Source organism: Cavia porcellus, unplaced genomic scaffold (genome assembly GCF_034190915.1).
Source record: "Cavia porcellus strain 051 isolate PalLab524CR breed Dunkin Hartley unplaced genomic scaffold, mCavPor4.1 scaffold_2, whole genome shotgun sequence".
NCBI classification, from domain to species: domain Eukaryota; kingdom Metazoa; phylum Chordata; class Mammalia; order Rodentia; family Caviidae; genus Cavia; species Cavia porcellus.
The window spans coordinates 77,156,802-77,175,960 of record NW_026947485.1 but is presented as its reverse complement, the minus strand read 5'-3'; the positions used below and the strand labels follow the sequence as shown (position 1 = coordinate 77,175,960).

Sequence of the window (19,159 nt, the reverse complement as noted above, 5' to 3'; positions counted from 1 at the left end):
TAGAGTGGGGATGACTACCCAAGTCCGTGATTACACCCAACATCGTTGAATGCCACACTTTGTTTTTAATTCATTTATCTTTGCAGTAGTGGGGACTAAACCCAGAGCCTTCACATGGATCCACATCCCCAAGCCTTTTTAAAAGGCTAAAACCACTAAGGTGCCCAAGTTGGGCTTTAAATTTGTGATCCTGCAATTACAGGCTTGTGCTACCAGGTCTGGCTAGAACTATACAATCAAAAAGGGTGAGTTTCTGGGGTGTGGTAGTGGTGTACACCTGTAACCCCACTGCTCAAGCTGAGGCAGAAGGATCTCAAGTTTGAGGCCAGCCTGTGCAATTTAGCAACACCCTGTCTAAAAAATTTATATACATAGTTCAGTGCTCCCTAGGTTCAACCCCTAGATAGACAGATAGTATGTTCACTTCACTTTTTAAAAATGTTACCTAAATTGTTGCTTTACTTTTAAAAACTGAAGTTAAGTAGATGTTCAAATTAGCCAGTACCTCGGTGTCAGGACTGCGGCCTTTTCTCCTTACAGCAGGATTCCTTCAACTGTGGCCCACAAACCAGGCATACACTTCCAGCATGCTGGGAGGCTGAGGTGGAAGGACTGCAGGTCACTTTAGAGATCACCCAGCCAGGGCAACTTAGGTGCATTAAACTATATGCCAACCTCTTTTATCGTCTTTTGAAAGTCTCCCTAAGTAGCTAAGTTGCCCAAGCTAGGCTCAAACTTGTGATCCTCCTGCCTCAGCTTGCCAGAATACCAGACTTACACGTTATGCAGCATGGTGCAGGCTTGTCTTTTTGAAACCCTTTAAGTGTGTGATACCCTCTGAACATGCCAAGGCAAGGTAAGACCAACTCCTGTGTTCTGCCGGCTTTATTTTTTTGGTACTGGGGATTGAACTCGAAGCCTTGCACTTAGCAGACAGGCACTTGAGCTGCTGAGCTAATCCCCTCCATCCAGGCTTTAGTACTTGGTTTACAGATTTTTATGCTCTTTAGTGCACTTTATACAGTTCAGTGATGGTCTCTGAAGAGCCAGCATTCTCCAGGAGAGTCACACAGACACAGGAGCACCCTAGGAGTCCTCCCTCAACTTACCTTAACCCCAACCCAAGAAGCTGGTTGAAAGGGAAAAGATTGCTGTGCCCTGCACACTTTTTTTTTTTTTTAAGGGGAATGCATACTGGGAATCAAACTTAGGCCCTCACACTTGCCAGGCAGGCACTGGGCCACTGAGCTAAATCCCTGGTCCCAAAATTGCACAGGAAAAAACAAAAAAAAAATTTATTTTTGTGGTATCAGAAATTGAACTCAGAACCTCATACTTGCCAGGCAGGCGCTGTGCTCCTGATCCAAATCCTGCCCCCCCGCCCCGTACTCTTAAGGCCATTTGGTACTGTTTGGCTTCCCCTTAGGTGTCCAAATCCAACTTCCCTCTCCTATTCAGCAAATGCCAGTCTCTCTTTGGTGCTTAGCCTGCTGATGGCGGAGGAAAGGAGGCAGCCAGATTAGATCCATTAACCGTGTGGTTAATGCTAACATACATCCTTTCCACAAACAGTGAGGAGATTTCTCTTTCAAAACAGGCCCGTGAGGGCTGGGGATTTAGCTCAGTGGTGTAAGCGCCTGCTGGCAAGCACAAATTCAACCCCCATAACAAAAAACAAAACAAAAAACAGGTATGAAAGGCTGGGCATGGTGGTGCACACCTGTGATCTTAGCATTCAGGAGGCCAAGAGACAGGAGGATCACTGCAAATTCAAGACCAGACTTAACTACATAGTGAAACCTTGTCTCAAAAAAAAGGTCTAGGCATGATTTTTCTTTTTTCTCTCCAGTACTGGGGATCAAACCCAGAGCAGCTGCACTGAGCTATGGCCCCAACTTTTTATTTTGAAACCTGTCTCAATAAATCCCTTTGTCTCAAATTTGTGATCCCCCTGCCTCAGCCTTCCAGAGTGCTGGCTGAACAAAGTCAGTGTCAATGGATGCTTGAAGCATCATGGTATTTTACTGCTCTGTGCAGCCTCATTTTTTAGTACAGATTAACTCCTGGGTGTTCAATAAACCCAGCTAGCAGCACTCGAAAGGTAGCTCTCTGGCCAGACACACAGGGAAGAGTACTAGAGAGATCACTGGGGGAGATGAGCCTGTGTTTCCCTTCCTGTGAGCCAGGGTAGCAAAGCAAGGTGAAGGCTCCTCTGCTCTGGAAGGAAAGGGAAGGGAAGATGCAGAGCTCTTCCTGCCCTTGGCCAATCCCCAAACCTGGCTGGACCTGGATCCTAAAGGTTTCTTAAAAAAATTTTTTTTGTCTTTTTGACACAGGGTCTCACTATGCAGTTCAAGCTGGCCTTGTACTCACTTTGTAGCCCAGCTGGTCTCAAATTCTTAAGGACCCTTCTGCCTCAGCCTCCCAAGTGCTGGGATTACAAGCATGCAACATCAGGCCTAGCAAGGTTTCCTAACTTTTCCCAATGATTTGCTTGATGTCTTCCACCCTGCCCACCAACAGGTAGCAGCAACTTCTCCCTGCAAAGGCAGCAGTTTCCAGCCTCCAGGGCAGAGGGTTAAGGAGGAGGCACAGAGGACTCCCACCTTTGGTTCCCTTTTCCATGATTACCCACTAAAGTCCAGTAAACAAACTACTTGGTCAAAGTGATAGGAAATGTGCCCCTGTCCATCCTGGCTCTCAGGCCTTGTGGGCAAGGAGGAACGTGGGCACAGGTGTGCAGAGCAGTAGATACTCGCAGGCTGGTCCTTGCTGGCATGATGCATTCAGAGACCCTTGTTGAAATAGACATAAGGTGCATGTTTTCCGTCCTTGGCCCCGACAACGTCTTGAAGATCTGGTTCCAGATAAGAAACTGGCAAGGCACTGAACAGAGGACAGAAAGGGGTTCTGAGTGTGCCACTCCGAGTACGCAAGTTACCCCAGAAAAAGTCACTCCAAGTGTCACCTCTGAGGAGCCCTTCCTGATCCTCCTGCTGGAACTGTGTACAGCTTTCCCCTCTACCCAGCCTGCTTCACTGTTCCTGTGCTCGAGTCTTCGGTTAAGCTTCTGTTGTCTCCACGAGACACAGACGTCTAATAGACGATCACAGTGCCAAAGCGGGCAACAGCACCTCTTGGCAGATGTCCAAACCACACCCATTCCTAGAGCCAGCCAGTTCCCAGGGCAGCCCGAGGTCCCTCATCCCTCCTCTGCTGTCCATTCACCCTACCCACTCTTCTGGGACACGAGGGCAATGGACACATCTAGGTCATCATCCTCTGAGAAACAAGAGCCAAATAAGCCCCTCACTTAATTTTAAAGACCAGGAGCAGCCAGGGAGACCTGCCTCCCAATCCAGCCAGCAGGACAGTCTCTTCACATCCCCGGCCACCTCCAGGCAGCAGGGCTCCCCAACAGGAGGGACTCACTCCTCTCCCTAACTTCTCTGCCTCTCAGCAATCCAGCTGGTTTGCTATTTACCAGGCATGAAGGGCCCCTGAGTGCCGCCCTGACTGTCCCACCTGCTGTGGAGGATTGGGGATGGAGTGGCAGTGGGGTCAATAAAAGAAAGCAGGTAACAAAAGGCAATACCACATCTGTGGAAAGAGCCCACATGCCACTGGTACCATGAAGAGGAGGCTATGAGAAAGGAAAAAAACAACATCAGTTAGGGACCTGTCCCTTCTGCCCTACCCACCACCGTCCAGAGCCCCAGGATAAAAGAGGAGATGCCACACTGGGCTGCCTTCCCAGCCAGCCCTCCACCTCCCATCCACCCTTTTCCACTGAGGACCAGAAAACCCACACTAGCATGGGGGCACAATCAGCATCCCTCCAACCCCCTCCCCCACAGCACGCCCACATTCAAGCAGAGGAAGACAATGATGCAACTAGGGAGCTTGAGGAGTGGGTGCCGCTCCTCACCATGCCACTGCACCTCAGCTGTGTAAGGGGGAGGCGTGACTGTCTAAGCCCAGGCCCTGCACTCAGAGCCCTAGCTTCCTATGGTCCCTGGCAGCCTCCTATAGATGCTGATGTGGCTGGTGTTCTTTCTGTATCGGCTGGGTGCTGGGCAGCCCAGGTTGAGCTCCGCCTTGCCTTGCCTCATGAGATCGGGGGAAGATACTGTGAGGCTCCTCAGCTCTTGTACACACTCCAGTCTGGTGCCTCAAGGGGTATAGGCGAGTGCTCCAGATAGACCACAGGTATCCTGAGCGTGGCCACTTTGAAAGCCAAGTGAAGGCACACATGACTCTGACATGGGTAACACCAGAAGGTGGACTATGGGGGCCCAAGACAACCCAGGCCACCCAAGCCCTGTACTCACAAGCACCCGGACAGCGTAACCTGCAACGGCACGTGCAGCAGCTTGGCTTTCTGCACAGACAAGTAAGAGACCCATGGGGCACTAGGATCCCTAAGGCGCACCCACACCTGCCCCGCCAAGGCCCAGTTAACCTGAAGCAGCCAGAGGCTGGAGCCCTGCCCTTGAAGCAGGAGGCCGCCACTGGGGTTTTACTTTGGTGAGATGAGGAGGAGGAGGTGAGAGCAGCAGGGGCGGGGCAGGAGGACGGAAACAGGAACCAACCCTGCTGACCTTCATGAAGTGCAGTTTCTCTAGCCTTTCCATGATGACTGGTAGCAAGACTGGAAGAGACCAGGGGAGGTCCTGAGGGGAGGCCCGGGACTCCCAGGAAGCCTTCTGGCTGTCAGAGAAGGGCTGGGGGTTTTGCTCTCCTTCCCCAGCTGCTCCAGAAAACCCTCAGCATTGGAAATAGAAAATGCATAGGCAAAGCCACCCCCAACCCCTAGGAAACATGTCTCAGACCTCTAAAGGGACACACCTGTGCCACTAGATCCAAAGCCACCTCCTCAACACTAAAACTATCTGAATGGGGCTGGGGGTTTAGCTCAGCGGCATAAGCGCCTGCCTTGAAAGCAGGCAGTCGCGAGTTCGATCCCCGGTACCGATAAAAAGGAAAAAGACCAAAAAAATAAATAAATAAATAAAACTATCTGAAGGCTCACACAAACAGAATCTGTATTTTGCACTGCAATAAGCAAAATTATTCTCTCTACTACTATCTACCTCGTGCAGTATTCCTGGTCAGGGACTAAGGCTTAATGACCATTAGTTGAAGGGAAGTAACTTTTCTCCCTCCAAATGCGATGATGGGAGCCAGTATAGTTTTCCTGAGCTTGCAGCCTTTGTGCAATCTAGTCGAAGAAGCCTGGCTCAGGAGGCTGGGACCCTACCCCCCACCCACATGCTCCCCGACCCCCAGGATGGGGGCTTCCCCATCTTACTCATGCCAGGAGCTGCCATGGTGATCCGGGAAATAACCACTTGGGCAATGCCTATGGCTGCAGCTCTCTGAGGGCAGAAAAGAAAAGCAGTTGGAAATATCGTATCGAGGTTTAGTAAATGCGCAGTACTGGAAGGCTGGACTGAGGTCACAGCCAAGCTTGAGTTACCTTCAGAACAAGAAATGAGGGAAAAAAGGAAGCTGAAGAAGCAGGGTGTGGCCGTGAACACCAGTAAGCCCAGCTGAGGCAAAGAGGGTCAGACTTTCAAGCCCAGCCTGGGCAACCTTGTGACTTAGTGAGACAATGTCTCAAAATACAAATTAAAAACTGCACTGGAGTGGTAGCTCAGTACTCAGGCTCTGGGTACAATGCCTAGCACCTCACAATAAATAAACAAAAACAGTGAAAAAGTAGTAAAAGGGTCTGGGGACACAGTTTAGGACAAAGGCCTGAGTTTAGTCTCCAGTAGTGAAAAAGAGAAATGTAGGGGAATTGACAGGGAGTGAGGGTGGGGTCAGGGAGAAGCCTCCTTAGAGCTTTCACGGTACCTACTCCAATCACTAAGCAGGAGACAGAGTCCGAGAAGGAATTCTCTCCTACTGAGAGGACTCTACTCACCTGGGAATGGCCAACCTCATTGTGGTTCTTGTCCTGCACCGAGATGCCCTGGATGAGTTCCCTAAACAGAAACATGAGTGGTTGGGTTTGGGAAGGGGGTGATGGCAGCCACCCAGGCCATGTGACATCCCGGGGAACATGGCCAGGGCCACAGTCTGAGAAGCCCCCCTATACCTGGCCCTCTAACCTCCCTTCTTCCTTCCATAAGTGGCATCTCGGAAGTGAACTGGGACGCAGGCTATGGGAGCTGGCCCTGGGCCCGCATTGCCTCAGGAGATTCCTGATACTTGCATGTGACGCCAAGCAGTTCTTAACCTTCCTAAAGCCTCAGTTCTCCTCAGCTGCAGACTGGAGATAATCCTGGCACCCACTTCAGAGAACATGGTAAGGATGGCATGAGACAATCCCAGACAGGTGCTTAGTTCAGCCCCTGGCAGTAGGACCTTGCCCCAGACAGGAGCTACTCTGGCTGTTCTCAGGCTGCCTCCTGATGAACTAAGACCATAGCTGGTGGTCTCAACTGTCTGCTGGAAAGAGCTGGGCAGAGGAAGGAGCAGTGTGCAGACCTCTTACCCCTAATGTTCTTTCTGTAGGTGCTGCTCAGTCCTAGTAGCCTCTAGGAAATACGGATTGTGGATACGATAACCATGACAATGGTACTGACGCTAACACTTGTGCAGCATTCATTATGTCCAGGTGCAGCCTGGGAGCTCTACACACACTACGTCATCAACACCTCAGGCAGAAGTTTTGCACCATAGGCAAGAAAGCAGCCTAGGCTGGGGTCAACTCAGTGGTATAGTGCTGGCCTAGCATGCAGGAGGCCATGGGCTCCACTCCCAGCAAGGCGGAAAAACGTGAACAAATGAAACAAAATGGTGAGAGTCCCTCCTTCACTTTTGCTGCTGAAAAGAACAGAGCTAGGTGCTTGAAGACATCTAGTCACTCCCGGGCTTCTTTCAAAGCTTCTTAGTTCTGCTCTACCAAAATTCATTTAGAATGCCATTCCGGGCCTTTGAGAGCAGGCAGGGGTCACAACCCTAACATAGGTGAACTAAAGCTATCTACCTGGGTGTGGTGGCACACGCCTGTAATCCCTTCACCTAGGAGACTGAGGCAAGAGGATCACTGTGAGCTCCAGAACAGCCTGGACTACACGGCCAGTTAAAAGGCAGCCGGAACTATACAACAAGGCTGTCTCAAACAACAATAAAGACAGGAAGTTAGGGTAAAAGCCCACGGGAACACACTCCCTATCCTCTTACTGCACAGGAAAGTGTGCCTACAGCATCTGAATGTAGACCCACCTTGTCACCTACACTCCCAGGCATCTTGCAGGTGTGACTGGCCCTCAGGGACCCTTCTGAGGCTCAGCCCACAGGGCCTTGTCCACGGATGGGGAACCTCCCTTCCCCAGCTATGCGGCAGTTGGGGAGAGAAGGGCAGGATTTACTCACTGCTGCCGCATCATTGGGATATTGACACAGTTTGCAGCAGCCACAGCAGCAAAGGGTACCCAGCGACACACCAAGGGTGGAGCTCTCTGTTGGGGACAGGGAGAATGGGCATGTTCAGATGGGAGTGGAGGGGGTTTCAGAACTGTCAATCAGGAAGGAAATCAGACCTCACTACTGCCACACATCCACTCAGTCTGAGGACCCGAAACTCCAGCAAAAACCCAAAAGGAAAAACCTGGGGACAGCCTTGCTGTTTTCCTTGGGACTCTGCTGCCCCCCAGTGGCCGCCACACCCGCCGCTGCCCCAGACCACACCTTTGTCCACATGTTCATGCCCACAGCAGTGGCCACTGCGGTGGTGGTGGCTGTGAGGTAGGAGAAGGCCATCTGCCTGGGGAGGAGAGGGGGTGAAGGCTGAGGTGCTGGGGAAAAGACTGGCACTCTGTCCCCAGTCTTATCCTGGGCTCTCAGCCCTCACCCACAGTAGTAGCCAGCCGCCCTGACCTTTTCAGTACTTTAAACACACCCATGCTTCTCCAGCAGCCAAACTGTGCACACTGATGCCCTCCATGCCTCATGCATGGCCCTCTGGGCTCTGGCATGACAAACTCGTGGCCCTCAGAACTCCTCTGAAACATCACCTCTACACAAAGGCCTTCCTGCCGGGTCTGCCTGCACTCACTCCTGCTTACAGCTGTCCTGGCACCTGCTCGTGTCCTTAGTGGCACCATCCTACTCTGAGATTATATGCTTAACTCCCAAAAAGACCTTCAGCACCTCCAGGGATGCAAGGCCTTCTCATCAAGGCACTGCCAGGTCCCAGGATGCCACTGGCATGCAATGCACACCTACGAGAGACGGGCTGAGAGAAGGCACAAACACAATTCGAATTGGTCTGGGAAGAAGATACTCCCTAGCAGGCAGCAAAAATACTTCCAAGCTCTGGAAAAGGGTGACTGGCCCACCTGCTCAGTGTGGCCCCACTAGGAAGGCATAACAGCTGGGGACCAGGCCTCTTACCTGACCGACATGGGGGAAGCTGCGTTCCTGTTGGTGTAGTTGACCAAGGCGTTGAAAGACTGGTTCACCCACTGCCAGAAGATCACTGCTGGCATGGTCCTGCCAAGAATGGAGGTCAGGAGAGACAGAGGATAGGATGGAAGCCGTGGGGTTCACCACTCACCACGTACCTGCACTGCCCTGGGTGGCACCCACTCTGCTCTCTGCACCTGGCTTTCAGGCCATGCCCTCCACCCAGAACACACATTGTCTCTTTCCTGCTGCTCTGCTGATGCCACTTCTGCCTCAGAACCTCCCTGAGCCTTCCCTGCCCCCCGGAGACACTCGGCCTCTCCATGAGCTCTGCTCTCCTACTGCAGACCCTTCCTCCAACTGACCACTTACTTCTTTTTTTTTTTTTTTCTTTTTTCTTTTTTTTTCTGGTACTGGGGATCAAACTCACGACCGTCTGCTTACAAGGCAGGTGCTTATGCTGCTGAGCTAAATTCCCAGCCCCACTTCTTGTCTTCTCAACAAAGCTCACTGGCTCTACAGTGCAAGCTCCAGCACCTGGCCCCAGGCCAGAGTGGGGTGAAGGAATCACATCCAGACCACACAGAAAGTTTATTTCCTCCCAACTACTCAAGGAAGTCTTTCTTTTTTTAAACTTAGATATTACACATTACAGTATAAAATTAATAGCATTCATCGTGGTCTTGTTTTATTTTTGTTTTTTGAGACAAGGTCTTGCTATGCAGGTCAGGCTGGCCTTGAACCCACTATGTAGCCCAGGTTGGCCGTGACTTGCTGTGATTCTCCTGCCTCTTGAGTGCTAGGATTACAGGCATGCACCACCACACCTGGCTTCACTGTGAAATAAGAAGTACTTATTTTTTTGAGACTGGGTCTCACTGTCTAGCTCAAATTAGCCTTGAACTCAAGATCCTCCGGCTTATCCTCCCAAGTGCTGGGATTACTGGCATGTACTACAAGCCTAACTGGAACAATTAATTAATTAATTAATTTATTTATTTATTTATTTAGGTGGGGTCGGGGGATTGAGACCAAGTCTCACTGTGTAACTCAGGCTGACTCTGGACTCACTATGTAACCCAGACAGGTCTTGAATTCACAGCAATCCTTCTGTACCAGTCTCCTGGGTGCTGGGATCACAGGCACACACTAACACACCCAGCCTAGGACAAGTACTCTTCAAAAAAAACTTAGTACCAGGATGTAGCTCAGAAGCATAAACAAACTTGCCTGGCAAGTGCAAGGTCCTGAGTTCAATTCCAGGTACAAAAAAAAGAAAAGAAAAAGAAACTTAAAGCCAGGCATGGTAGCACACACTTAGAATTGCAGCACTTGGAAGACTGAGCCAAGAGGATCACTGCAAGTTTGAGGCCAGCCTGGGATACACAGTGAATTCAAGTTCAGCCTGAATTACCTAGAGACACCCCAACTCAAACTACCACCACTTTCCCTCAGGAAAAAACAAACAAACAGACTTAGAACAGCTTATCTGTTGAGTTCTAATGAGGACTGCCCCTGTTTAAATCCAGGTACCCATATTTCTTTACTGTGTGAATCTGGACAAATTACTCAGCCTCTGCAGAATTCCATCTATTCGACAGAAATGGTGTACGACAGTGATAGTGCAGTATCTATGGGCAGGGACACTGGGAGAGTTACCAGAGGCATACAGGCAAAACAAAACAAACCAGCGTAATGCGTGCTATCTGGTAAGAAGACTGCTGTTATCGGAAACTGGCACCCTGGGGCCGAGGCTCAGTGACAGATGCTCCTCTAGTATGCATGAGACCCCAGGTTCCAGCCCCAGCACAGGGGAAAATACAGCCAGCTCCTTGCCTAGCAGAGCCTGCTGCATACCCTGGGCTCCCAGCACCCACCTGTAGAAGTGGAGCATGAAACCTGTGATAAGCATGCCGCCAGGGACCTGGAAGGACATCCGCCCGATGACATTCATCTTCTCCCCAGTGTCGGGGTGGAAGGCTGAGTCATACAGCTTCTTAGCATACAGAAGCTGCTCCATGTGGGTGCCTGGAGGCACGGTCCCCATTCTATCAGAGGAAGGCAACAGGCAGGTGTCTCCCAGTCTTTTCCTTTGCTGAGTTCCTTCACTTTCAGTTCCTGTTTTCACCTAGCAGATCCCCTCAAAGACACCTAATGCCTCTGTGCTCTCCCTTGACCTCTTCCCCTTACCTGCTCCTCTCCACCATTGCCTTGGCCCAGTCCAGCTCATGCTCTGGTACCAAGATGGTGCGGGGGTCTGTGATGTTAAAGAAGTGCTTCACACGCCCCAGGAAAGTGCCCTGGTCCCAACGGGGGGCATCAATGTCAAAGCCAGACGTGTTAATCTCCATCTTGCTGGCACACAAGACTGCAGATCTAGAAGACACAGGAAGAATGAGGACACCCCCAAACTGAAGCCACCCCAGAGGCCCATTGTACTGCCTACCTTACCTAGCCCCTGGGTGTCTGCTGACTCAGTGCACTGAACAGGCACTGGACTAAGTAAGAAGGCACCTGCAGACACTCTGGGCACCTGCTGGAGGCCAGCCTTGTGCCAGTTCACGCTGTGGGAGTGACTGGAGAAAGGGACAGGGTGGTACCCGTCCTTGGAGGCCCGGAGTCAGCCTAGGAACACTGTACCCAGGGCTTGCGGCAGAGAGAGGGAGAACCTGCCACTCTGAAGTCCACCTAGCTGAAGTTCTCCACAAGGCTACCTAGTCACCAGGGCGGTAACCCTAGCCCCTTCTAGCCTTCCTGCCTCCCTGAGGGGAGCAGAGACTGAGCACTGAGAAGAGGAGGGCCCGGCTCACTGAAGAGCAAGCACCTTCCCTGCTGGCCAGGGCCCCTCCTCAGCAGGACTCCAGGGCAGCAAAAGATCACCTCAGCTGGACTGTGACCTGGTGCTTAATGTACTGAGTTGCTAGAGGATGGGGTGTAGCTCAATGATCCCAGCACCGGGAGAGAAAAAAAAGAGAAGTCTCGGGGCTGGGGATTTAGCTCAGTGGCATAAGCGCCTGTCTTGCAAGGAGGCAGTCGTGAGTTCGATCCCTGGTACCGATAAAAACGGAAAAAGACAAAAAAAAAAAAAAAAAAAAGAGAAGTCTCCAAAAACCAAAAGACAACAGGGAAGGCAGAAACAAGGATGTCAGGGAAATTTTAGCTGGGACACCTACAGCTACAGCAGACGGTAGTACATGACACACCTAGCAAGACAAACTGAAACTGCCCACTAAAGGCCTGTCTAGCTCAGCTCTTACCAGCGATCTCAGGCCCCATTGCAAGCAAAAGCAGCAAGACATAGAAAGGCAGAAAGCACAGGTTGTGGCCAAAGAAAGATGCCTCTGACCCAGACCTCTGTACCTAGTGAAACCATCCTTCAGAACTGCAGAAAGGGACTCTGTGGCACAACAAAACTGAGGGAATCTGTCATCAGCAGGCTTAATCTACAAAACAAGAATAGAAGCTCTTCAAAGAGAAAATTACATGGTATAGGATATAAACGGATACCTGCATGGAAAAAGACTTCATGTCAAAAACGCAACAATGAGGATAAAATCTTTTTCTTTTTTGGTACCAGGAATTGAACTCAGGACCTCATGCTTGCTAGGCAGGCATTTGTGCCACTGAGCTAAATCCCCAGCTAAAAGCTTTTTCTTATTTTGAATTTTTAACAGTTAATAAACACAGTTTGCTTAAAGTATTAATCACAAGTGTTCGGTGAGACAAATGACAGCAATGACATAAAGAAGTACGAATCGGGAACTCACTGATATAAGGGACCCTGCCACCTGTGACGGGGATAGCGCTCATTTCATAGTGGACTTGGCTTAGCTGAAGAACTGCAGGGCAACACAGAAAACATTTGCAAAGGAAGTATAACTGATATGCTGATACATTAAATGAGGAGAAAAAATAGGTCACACATCTTTTAAAAAGCTGAAAAATTTTTTCCCTGAAAATTTCGGGAAGTCATTAAAGGAATACTATATAAAAAGAGAAAACATCAAAGTATAATTAGGAAAAACACCCCAGGCAATCAGGAGAGTAAACAGGCTGTAGCAGGACCTCATCAGATCCAGGGAAGTGAGCTGGAAGGGAACCCTAATAACAAAGAAAATGAGAGAAAGGAGTCAGACGACCTGAGATACACCCAGAGAGGCAGCTAAAAAGAGAAAGCCTTTTCCCTCTGGGTCAACCCCAGAAAAGAAAGCAATCCCAGCCCAGAGTTGCTTGGAACCTGCAACACTGAGTCTGCCCTCTCCCTCTGCCAGGTACTGAGGCAGGCACCTGTAATTCTAGCACTCTGGGAAGACAAGGCAGAAGGATTACAAGTTTGAGACCATCCTGGGCAAACTAGTAAGACCATGTCTCAAAATGCAAAAATAAGGCCAGATGTGGTGGTGTACTCTGTAATCCTAGCACTCAGGAGGCTGAGGCAGGAGGATTGTTGCACGTTCAAGACCAGCCTGGGCTACAAAGAGAGCCCATGGCCAGCCTGAACCACACAGTGAGATCCTGTCTCAAAAAGACAACAAAATAAATAAGTAAATAAAACAAAAAATAAAAGTCTTCAAGAGTCCCCTCTGATTAACAAATGTTACACATAAAAATTTCCTTTTTGATTAAAGCTAAGCAATTAGTGACTTTTGATTACATCTGTAAAACCTTCACAGCGGCACCTATTTATTTATTTCTGTCTTTTTGAGACAGGGTTTCACTATGCAATTAAGGCTGGCCTCAAACTCACAGTGATCCTCCTGCCTCAGCCTTCCAAATGCAGGGATTATAGGCATGTACCACCACACCCAAACTAGTACCTACCAGTTCTTTGACTGAAGAACTGGAGGGCCTTCATAGGCCAGGATAACGAAGCTATCCTGGGAGTCTTACTCAGTCTAGCCAAGATGAACACATATTAGAGTATTTTTTTTTTCTGCCGAACTTCAATCTGTATTTTTTTATTTTGAAAGTAGTAAAAATGCAACACAAGACAAAGCAAAGCCAATCAAGACAATGCAGTGAAATTGCTACAGGGTTTCACAGTAGGATATTGGTATAGTAGTAATTGGTACTATGGTATATCTCCTTGAAAGAGAGTATTTAAAGAGATGTCAGGGTCGAGGATGTAGCTCAGCAGCACAGCAACTGTCTGGCAAGTGTGAGGCTCTGAGTTTTGATTCCTGGTACCAAAAAAACAAACGAATGAACAAAACAAACAACAAATAAACAAAGAGACACCAGATGAGGGAAAAGAGAAAAGAAAACAATATATCTATATATACACAATCAAAAGATACCTAGGATAATTATACTACTAACATCTGTTAATTCATTGAAAACAAGTTTGTGTCTATATTGTTTGAACAATTTTTCATGCCTGTATCTCGTAATCTGAGTTAACTACTTTGAAGATAATAACGCAATATATTAATCCATTGTTAATCTGCTACTATCTTATTTTGAAATTCTGTATCATTGTTTTTCCTCTTTAAAATAAAAAAAAAAAAGCAAACAAACAAAAAAAGACACCAGGATTGCATAAGGCGGTGAGACAGAATTTAAAAGACAAGCTTTGGGCTGAGGTTGTAGGTAACCAGCAGAGCACAAGGCCCTAGGTTGGAATCCTAGCACTGCCAAACACAGGTTTTAGAAGAGGACACAATGAATTTCATTTTCCATGCACTGAGTTTCAAGTACCAGGGCTGTTGTTACTGTGGTACTGGGCATTGAACCCAGGGCGTGCCAAGACTGTGCTACTTTCCCAGCTCTTTTTATTTTTTATTTTGAGACAGGGTCTCACTAAGTTTCCCAGGCTGGGTTTGAACTTGAGACCCTCCTGCACCAGCCTCCCCAAGTAGCTGAGATTACAGGCATTGTACCACTGCACCTGGTGCATGGGACCTTCTTAAATGCAATAGGTTACCTCCTGTCTCAGGTCTTTACAAATGCTATTCCCTCTCCTTTTCACTAAATAATTTCACTCAAAATAAATAAATAAATAAATGTCTACTCATCTTTTTTTTTTTTTAAGGAATAAATTTCACATTTGCTTCTATACCATCTATATACTAGATCATTTATGGTTTTCTGTTTGTTTGTTTCTAAAACAGGATCTCACTTTGTAGTTCATGATGGCCCTGAAATTACTATGTAGCCCAAGCTGGCCTGGAACTCAAGAGCACCCTCCTGCTTCAGGCTCCCAAGTGCTGATATTACAGGCGTCTGCCAAGCAATTTGTCTTTTTGCCAGAAAGTGCATTCGTTTTGCTTACCAGTGTCACCTTGCTGCCTAGCAGACCCTCAGTTATGGCTGCACAAGAGGTCCAGTCTGTGGATCTGCAGGTTCAGGTTACCCTTCCTACATGGTGAGTCTGAGTTCAGGTAAAAAGCACTGCCTGCTTCCTCTTCCTTCGGTGTTGAAGAAGTCTCAGCTCTACCCGTGGGCTTCAATTCTCACTTCTAATCCTTGCTGGTCCCGGGGATCATTTCTCTCATCCTCAGTTGCTACATTCCAGCATCTGGACACCAAACCTTGGAGAGGCTGTTCTCTGCCGTCCACCACTCTGTACAGAGGTCCAGTTTTATGGCAGTGAGTGCTCAGACTTGAAAGGAAGCACAGAGGCCTGGGCTAGGTGTAAAAAGCTTATCAACAGCCTCAAAGTAGTTTCAGCGAGAGACTGCGAGGGAAAGTAGATTGAAAAAGGAAGGAAATGCAGACAGAACCTGAAAAACCAAAACATTTAAAAAGCAAAGCAAGAAAAGGAGTCCCCAAAGATGGGAAAGAACCCCAGAAAGACAAGAGGCAGGAGGAACGAGAGGGGGAAAGGAGAGCTGCAGTCAACATCCAGATGTTCTGGCATGGGGAAGGGGGCTGGTGGGCTGGGTCAGCCATCTCTGAGAGCAATGACCCTGGAGCGGAGCCACAACACCCTTCCCTGCTCCCCCATTCTCCTCCCCACACTCCACATCAAGTGTGGGGTGGGACACAGCCGAGCAACACACATCCGACACCAAAACTCTGCCTGCCACCTCCTCGATCCCCCTGACCTCCTATAGAAGGCATCTCTCCTGGTCCCAACAGCAGAATGCGACAAGGAAAGGGTTCACCTGCAGAAGGGAAGTGAGCAGGTCGCAGTCTGTCTGTGCCTACACAGTGCCAGGCTCACGCCCTGGAGAGAACCCAACTGAGCAAAATGCCAGCCCCACCCTCTGGACACACACGCTCGCCTCTCACAATGGAAGCACTTTCACAGTGATGGAGCAAGCATCTGCTAAATTACACAAGAACCTCTGCCTTTTTTTGGTTTTTTGAAACAAGGTCTCACTATGTAGTTAAGGCTGGCCTTGAGCACACTGTGTATCCACAGCTGGCCTCAAACTCACTGCGATCCTCCAGCCTCAGCCTCCCAAGTGCTGACTGGGATAACAGCTATATACCATCAAGCCTTGCCACCTCTGCCTTCTTAGCTGAGGTCAGGATAGAAACTGTGCAGCCACTGTGTTACATAAACCGCAAGTCCCCCCAGATCTAAATTATTTCTCTGGAACATTTCCTCCTACACCCACCGTCTCCTAGAGGACACAGTACCTTAACTCCTTCTGCTGTATTCTCCCACAGTGGTCTCTCCTTTTTGCAGTATGCTGGACTCTGCTGTCACCTCCTTCTCACTTACAGTTCTTTGTATAAAGTCTGCTTCCCCTGACATGTCTGTAATGTCCACTGCTGCATCTCCCATGTGCCCAGTAATGAAATTTACTCCCTACCTGAAATGAGTTCCAACTTATTCTTGGGTTCTCTTGGCCTCAAGATTGCCGCCTCTTTGAAACCAAACTCAACCTTATCTTGGCTACAAAAGAGCAAGCTCTCATGAAGTTGTGCCACCTCTGTTGGTCACATCTGGTCTCTTTGCCCGGTCCATTCACTCTCCATCCTTCTACACAAGTCACACGCAGTCCTCCCTACCAGCCTCACATCACATCCAGGGTGGCCACACTTCTGAAGGACTGTGGTTCCACTGCTAGGAATAAGGTAGGAGTAAAAGCCGAACAGGTGACTAACTGGTGCCTCCTTTCAAAGATTAGAGTGTCACTGCGTGACCAAAGACATGAGGGAGCCAAAATCTCAGGGCACTGGAGCCTGACAAGGTTTCACTCAGTAATCACACCACATGGTGACATTCTGGGGCCACATGACCTGCACCAAGCACTTGCAGCAGATCAAAAAGTGAGCAAACAAACTCAGTCCTCAAAGTCCAACAGTAACCACCCACACTGGCCCTCCCCCACCTCAGCCCATTTGTTTTTTCCTCTAAAAAAAAAAAAAAAAAGAAGAAGAAGGAGAAGAAGAAGCCAAGCGTGGTGGCACTCTTCTGAAATCCTAGCACTCAAGAAGCTGGGGCAAGAAGATCACTGTGAGTTTGAATTCAAAGTCAGGCTGGCTGCATAGTGAGTCCAAGGCCAGCCTGAACTGCACAGCGAGACCCTGACTCAAAAAAGAATGAGGCTGGAAAAGTAGCTCAGTGTAGAGTAGCCTGAGTTTGATGCTTAGTAACATCAAAAAGAAAACAAAGAAGAGGGAGCAAGAGAAAGAAGAAAATGAAACTATTACGTCCCCTGAAATAATACTCACCCTTCCCAGAGAGAACTGATTTTCTCTCGAAAACAGGATTAGAGCTCTGAAAACAGGCTTCCAAAGCCCCTCTTCTTAAAAGTTTTTCTATCAATACGTCATGATTACATTCATTACGGGGAGTTGGTACCTGTGCGTAACACATTTCAATTCTTTTCACACCCCTTCTCTTCTCTTTCCTCCCTGTATCTCTTGGCCCCCTTTCCTGTTTCCTATTATCTATCTTTTATTTTGCTCTTAGTCTATTTGTATTTCAGGTTTCTCATAGTATTTTCTTATAAGGAGGGAAAGTGCTCAAGATTTCCATTTGTGGCTCCAAATAGAGGGGAAGAAATCTTTGGTACACTGCTTGTACTCCCAGCACTCCAAGAGGCTGAGGCAGGAGGACAGAAAGTTCAAGCCCAGGCTGGACAACTTAGCAAGACCTTGTCTTTTTTAAAAAAAAAATCTTTATTTTAATTTTTTCCTTTTTGACAGTGTTTCACTGTGCAGCTCCGGCTGGCCTCGAACTTAGTGATCCTCCTGCCTCAGCCTCCTGAGTGCTGGGATTACAAATGTGTGCTACCTAAACAGGTAAGACCTTGTTTAGCACAGGCAATAAAAAGGCAACACAAAACATTACTGCTCAACAGGGAAATCAAGAAGGCAGCCCAACACAGGGCCAACTAAAGACCATTGAGAAAGAGAAGGATTTGCATCAAAGCTGCCAAGAGCAGGCTGGAGACACAGCGATTTTAGTCAGCTCCAGGTACGTGCTTGCGTCACCTGACCCCACAGCAGCCCTGAGGACAGACACCAAGCCACTAGAGATCATCCTGCCTGGCTTTTCCCACACAAGAGCAACTTTCTCCAGATGGGTGGATTACAGAGGCACGTGCTACCATTCACCTTGCACCTCCTCCTGCAGTCAGCTTCTCAGCTGTTTTCTCATGAAGGATCAGTTTTTAGGAAATTCTTGGTGGTTTTTTGTTTTTGTTTTTGTCTTTTTCCTTTTTTATCGGTACCAGGGATCGAACACACGACTGCCTGCTTGCAAGGCAGGCGCTTATGCTGCTGAGCTAAATCCCCAGCCCCAGGAAATTCTTGGTTTACAACGCAGAGACTGAAAGGGTTTTTGGCCCAGGCCGGATACTATAGCCGGTAAAGCCAAGGAACTCCTATCTCCCCCCACCCTTAGGAATTACCTCTGGCGCCAAACTAAGACCAATGGGCTATCTGTGCATCCCTAATGCCTCCTTAGGTTTCACCCCAAGCCGAGGCTACTTATGTGCCTCACTCCACGTGTTCCACGGAAATATCACCGGCCTCGGGGTGGAGATGCCATGCCCCAGAGGGTCGGGGGTGTCTCTCCCCGCATTCCCAAAATAAAGGTTATTTATATTTCATTCTTATCTTTTCAGCCGCCGCCGGTCCTCCTCCTTCCCCCCACAGTTCTATCAGAGACTATCACTCCGTTTCTCACATCCAGTATTTAGAAGCAACCACTGCACAAGTCCTAACTCTGCGGCTCACAACAAGTAGTTTCTAGGGCTGTGAAAGTAAAATGACAGCCTAGGAGGGAAAGCGTTTCTCTACGCAGGCCGTGACCAAGAGGGTGGACTGTAGCTTCACAGCAAGGCTGTCCAGGCGGTGCTGGGCCTGTGTACCTGCAGGACTTTACGCCGCCTCCCGCTCCGACAGCAGCTTCCCCTTCCCGGCTCAAAGCTAGGCGCCGCTGCCTCAGCCTCTCACGGCGCTCCTGGCAGGACGGATCCCTGACCTCGACTCAAGCCAGCTGTCGAGGCCCGGGCGCCGAGGAGCACGGTCCGCCCTCTGGCCCCGGGTCCTCAGGCCCTGCTCGGCTCCCTCAGGTGGATGCTGCAGGCCCCGCTGGGCTGGCCCCACACCAGGGAAGTCCAGCCCCCTGCAGGGAGCAGGAATTAGAGAGCAACGCGGCGGGTGGCCCCTTACCTGGCCACAGAAGGGACGCCCTGAGACAGCAGTCACCAAGATCAGCGCACGCTGGAAGGCCGGCCCGATCCCGCCCCGCGCCCTCCGACAGCCTCCTAGCAGGCCAGTCATCAGACGCGAGGCTCCCGCGGCTCTGCGGCCGGGCCCAGCCCCCGCGGCGTTG

The 19,159-nt window shown here is 49.3% G+C and overlaps 2 protein-coding genes across 9 annotated transcripts in view; both read right to left on the bottom strand.

Annotated features, from left to right (window-relative positions):
* The window catches only part of Wbp1l (WW domain binding protein 1 like), a 77,966-nt gene extending 58,857 nt beyond the window's left edge, over positions 1-19,109 (bottom strand). Inside the window, exon 1 of the mRNA XM_063244622.1 lies at positions 18,997-19,109. Coding sequence (XP_063100692.1) covers positions 18,997-19,107 — 111 coding nt within the window. The 5' untranslated portion in view covers positions 19,108-19,109. The remainder of the gene's footprint in view (positions 1-18,996) is intronic.
* Positions 868-19,139, bottom strand: Sfxn2 (sideroflexin 2). 8 transcript variants are annotated; one of them, XM_063244617.1, is made up of 13 exons: positions 18,997-19,128; positions 14,690-14,980; positions 11,779-11,861; positions 10,609-10,794; positions 10,296-10,466; positions 8,407-8,505; positions 7,702-7,777; positions 7,387-7,472; positions 5,930-5,990; positions 5,312-5,378; positions 4,593-4,651; positions 3,526-3,643; positions 868-2,886 (listed from the first exon to the last, which is right to left on the bottom strand). In XM_063244617.1, the coding sequence occupies exons 4-13, from the start codon at positions 10,767-10,769 to the stop codon at positions 2,654-2,656; spliced, it is 1,131 nt and encodes a 376-aa protein (XP_063100687.1). In that variant the 5' UTR covers positions 10,770-10,794; positions 11,779-11,861; positions 14,690-14,980; positions 18,997-19,128; the 3' UTR covers positions 868-2,653. The 8 variants fall into 8 exon arrangements, with proteins under 8 accessions (XP_063100687.1, XP_063100690.1, XP_063100685.1 ...); XM_063244620.1 differs by lacking the exon at positions 11,779-11,861 and adding an exon at positions 4,332-4,381 and having other exon boundaries at positions 3,596-3,643; positions 4,602-4,651; XM_063244621.1 differs by lacking the exon at positions 11,779-11,861 and adding an exon at positions 4,332-4,381 and having other exon boundaries at positions 2,618-2,886; positions 4,602-4,651.
* Positions 19,140-19,159: the final 20 nt, after the last annotated feature.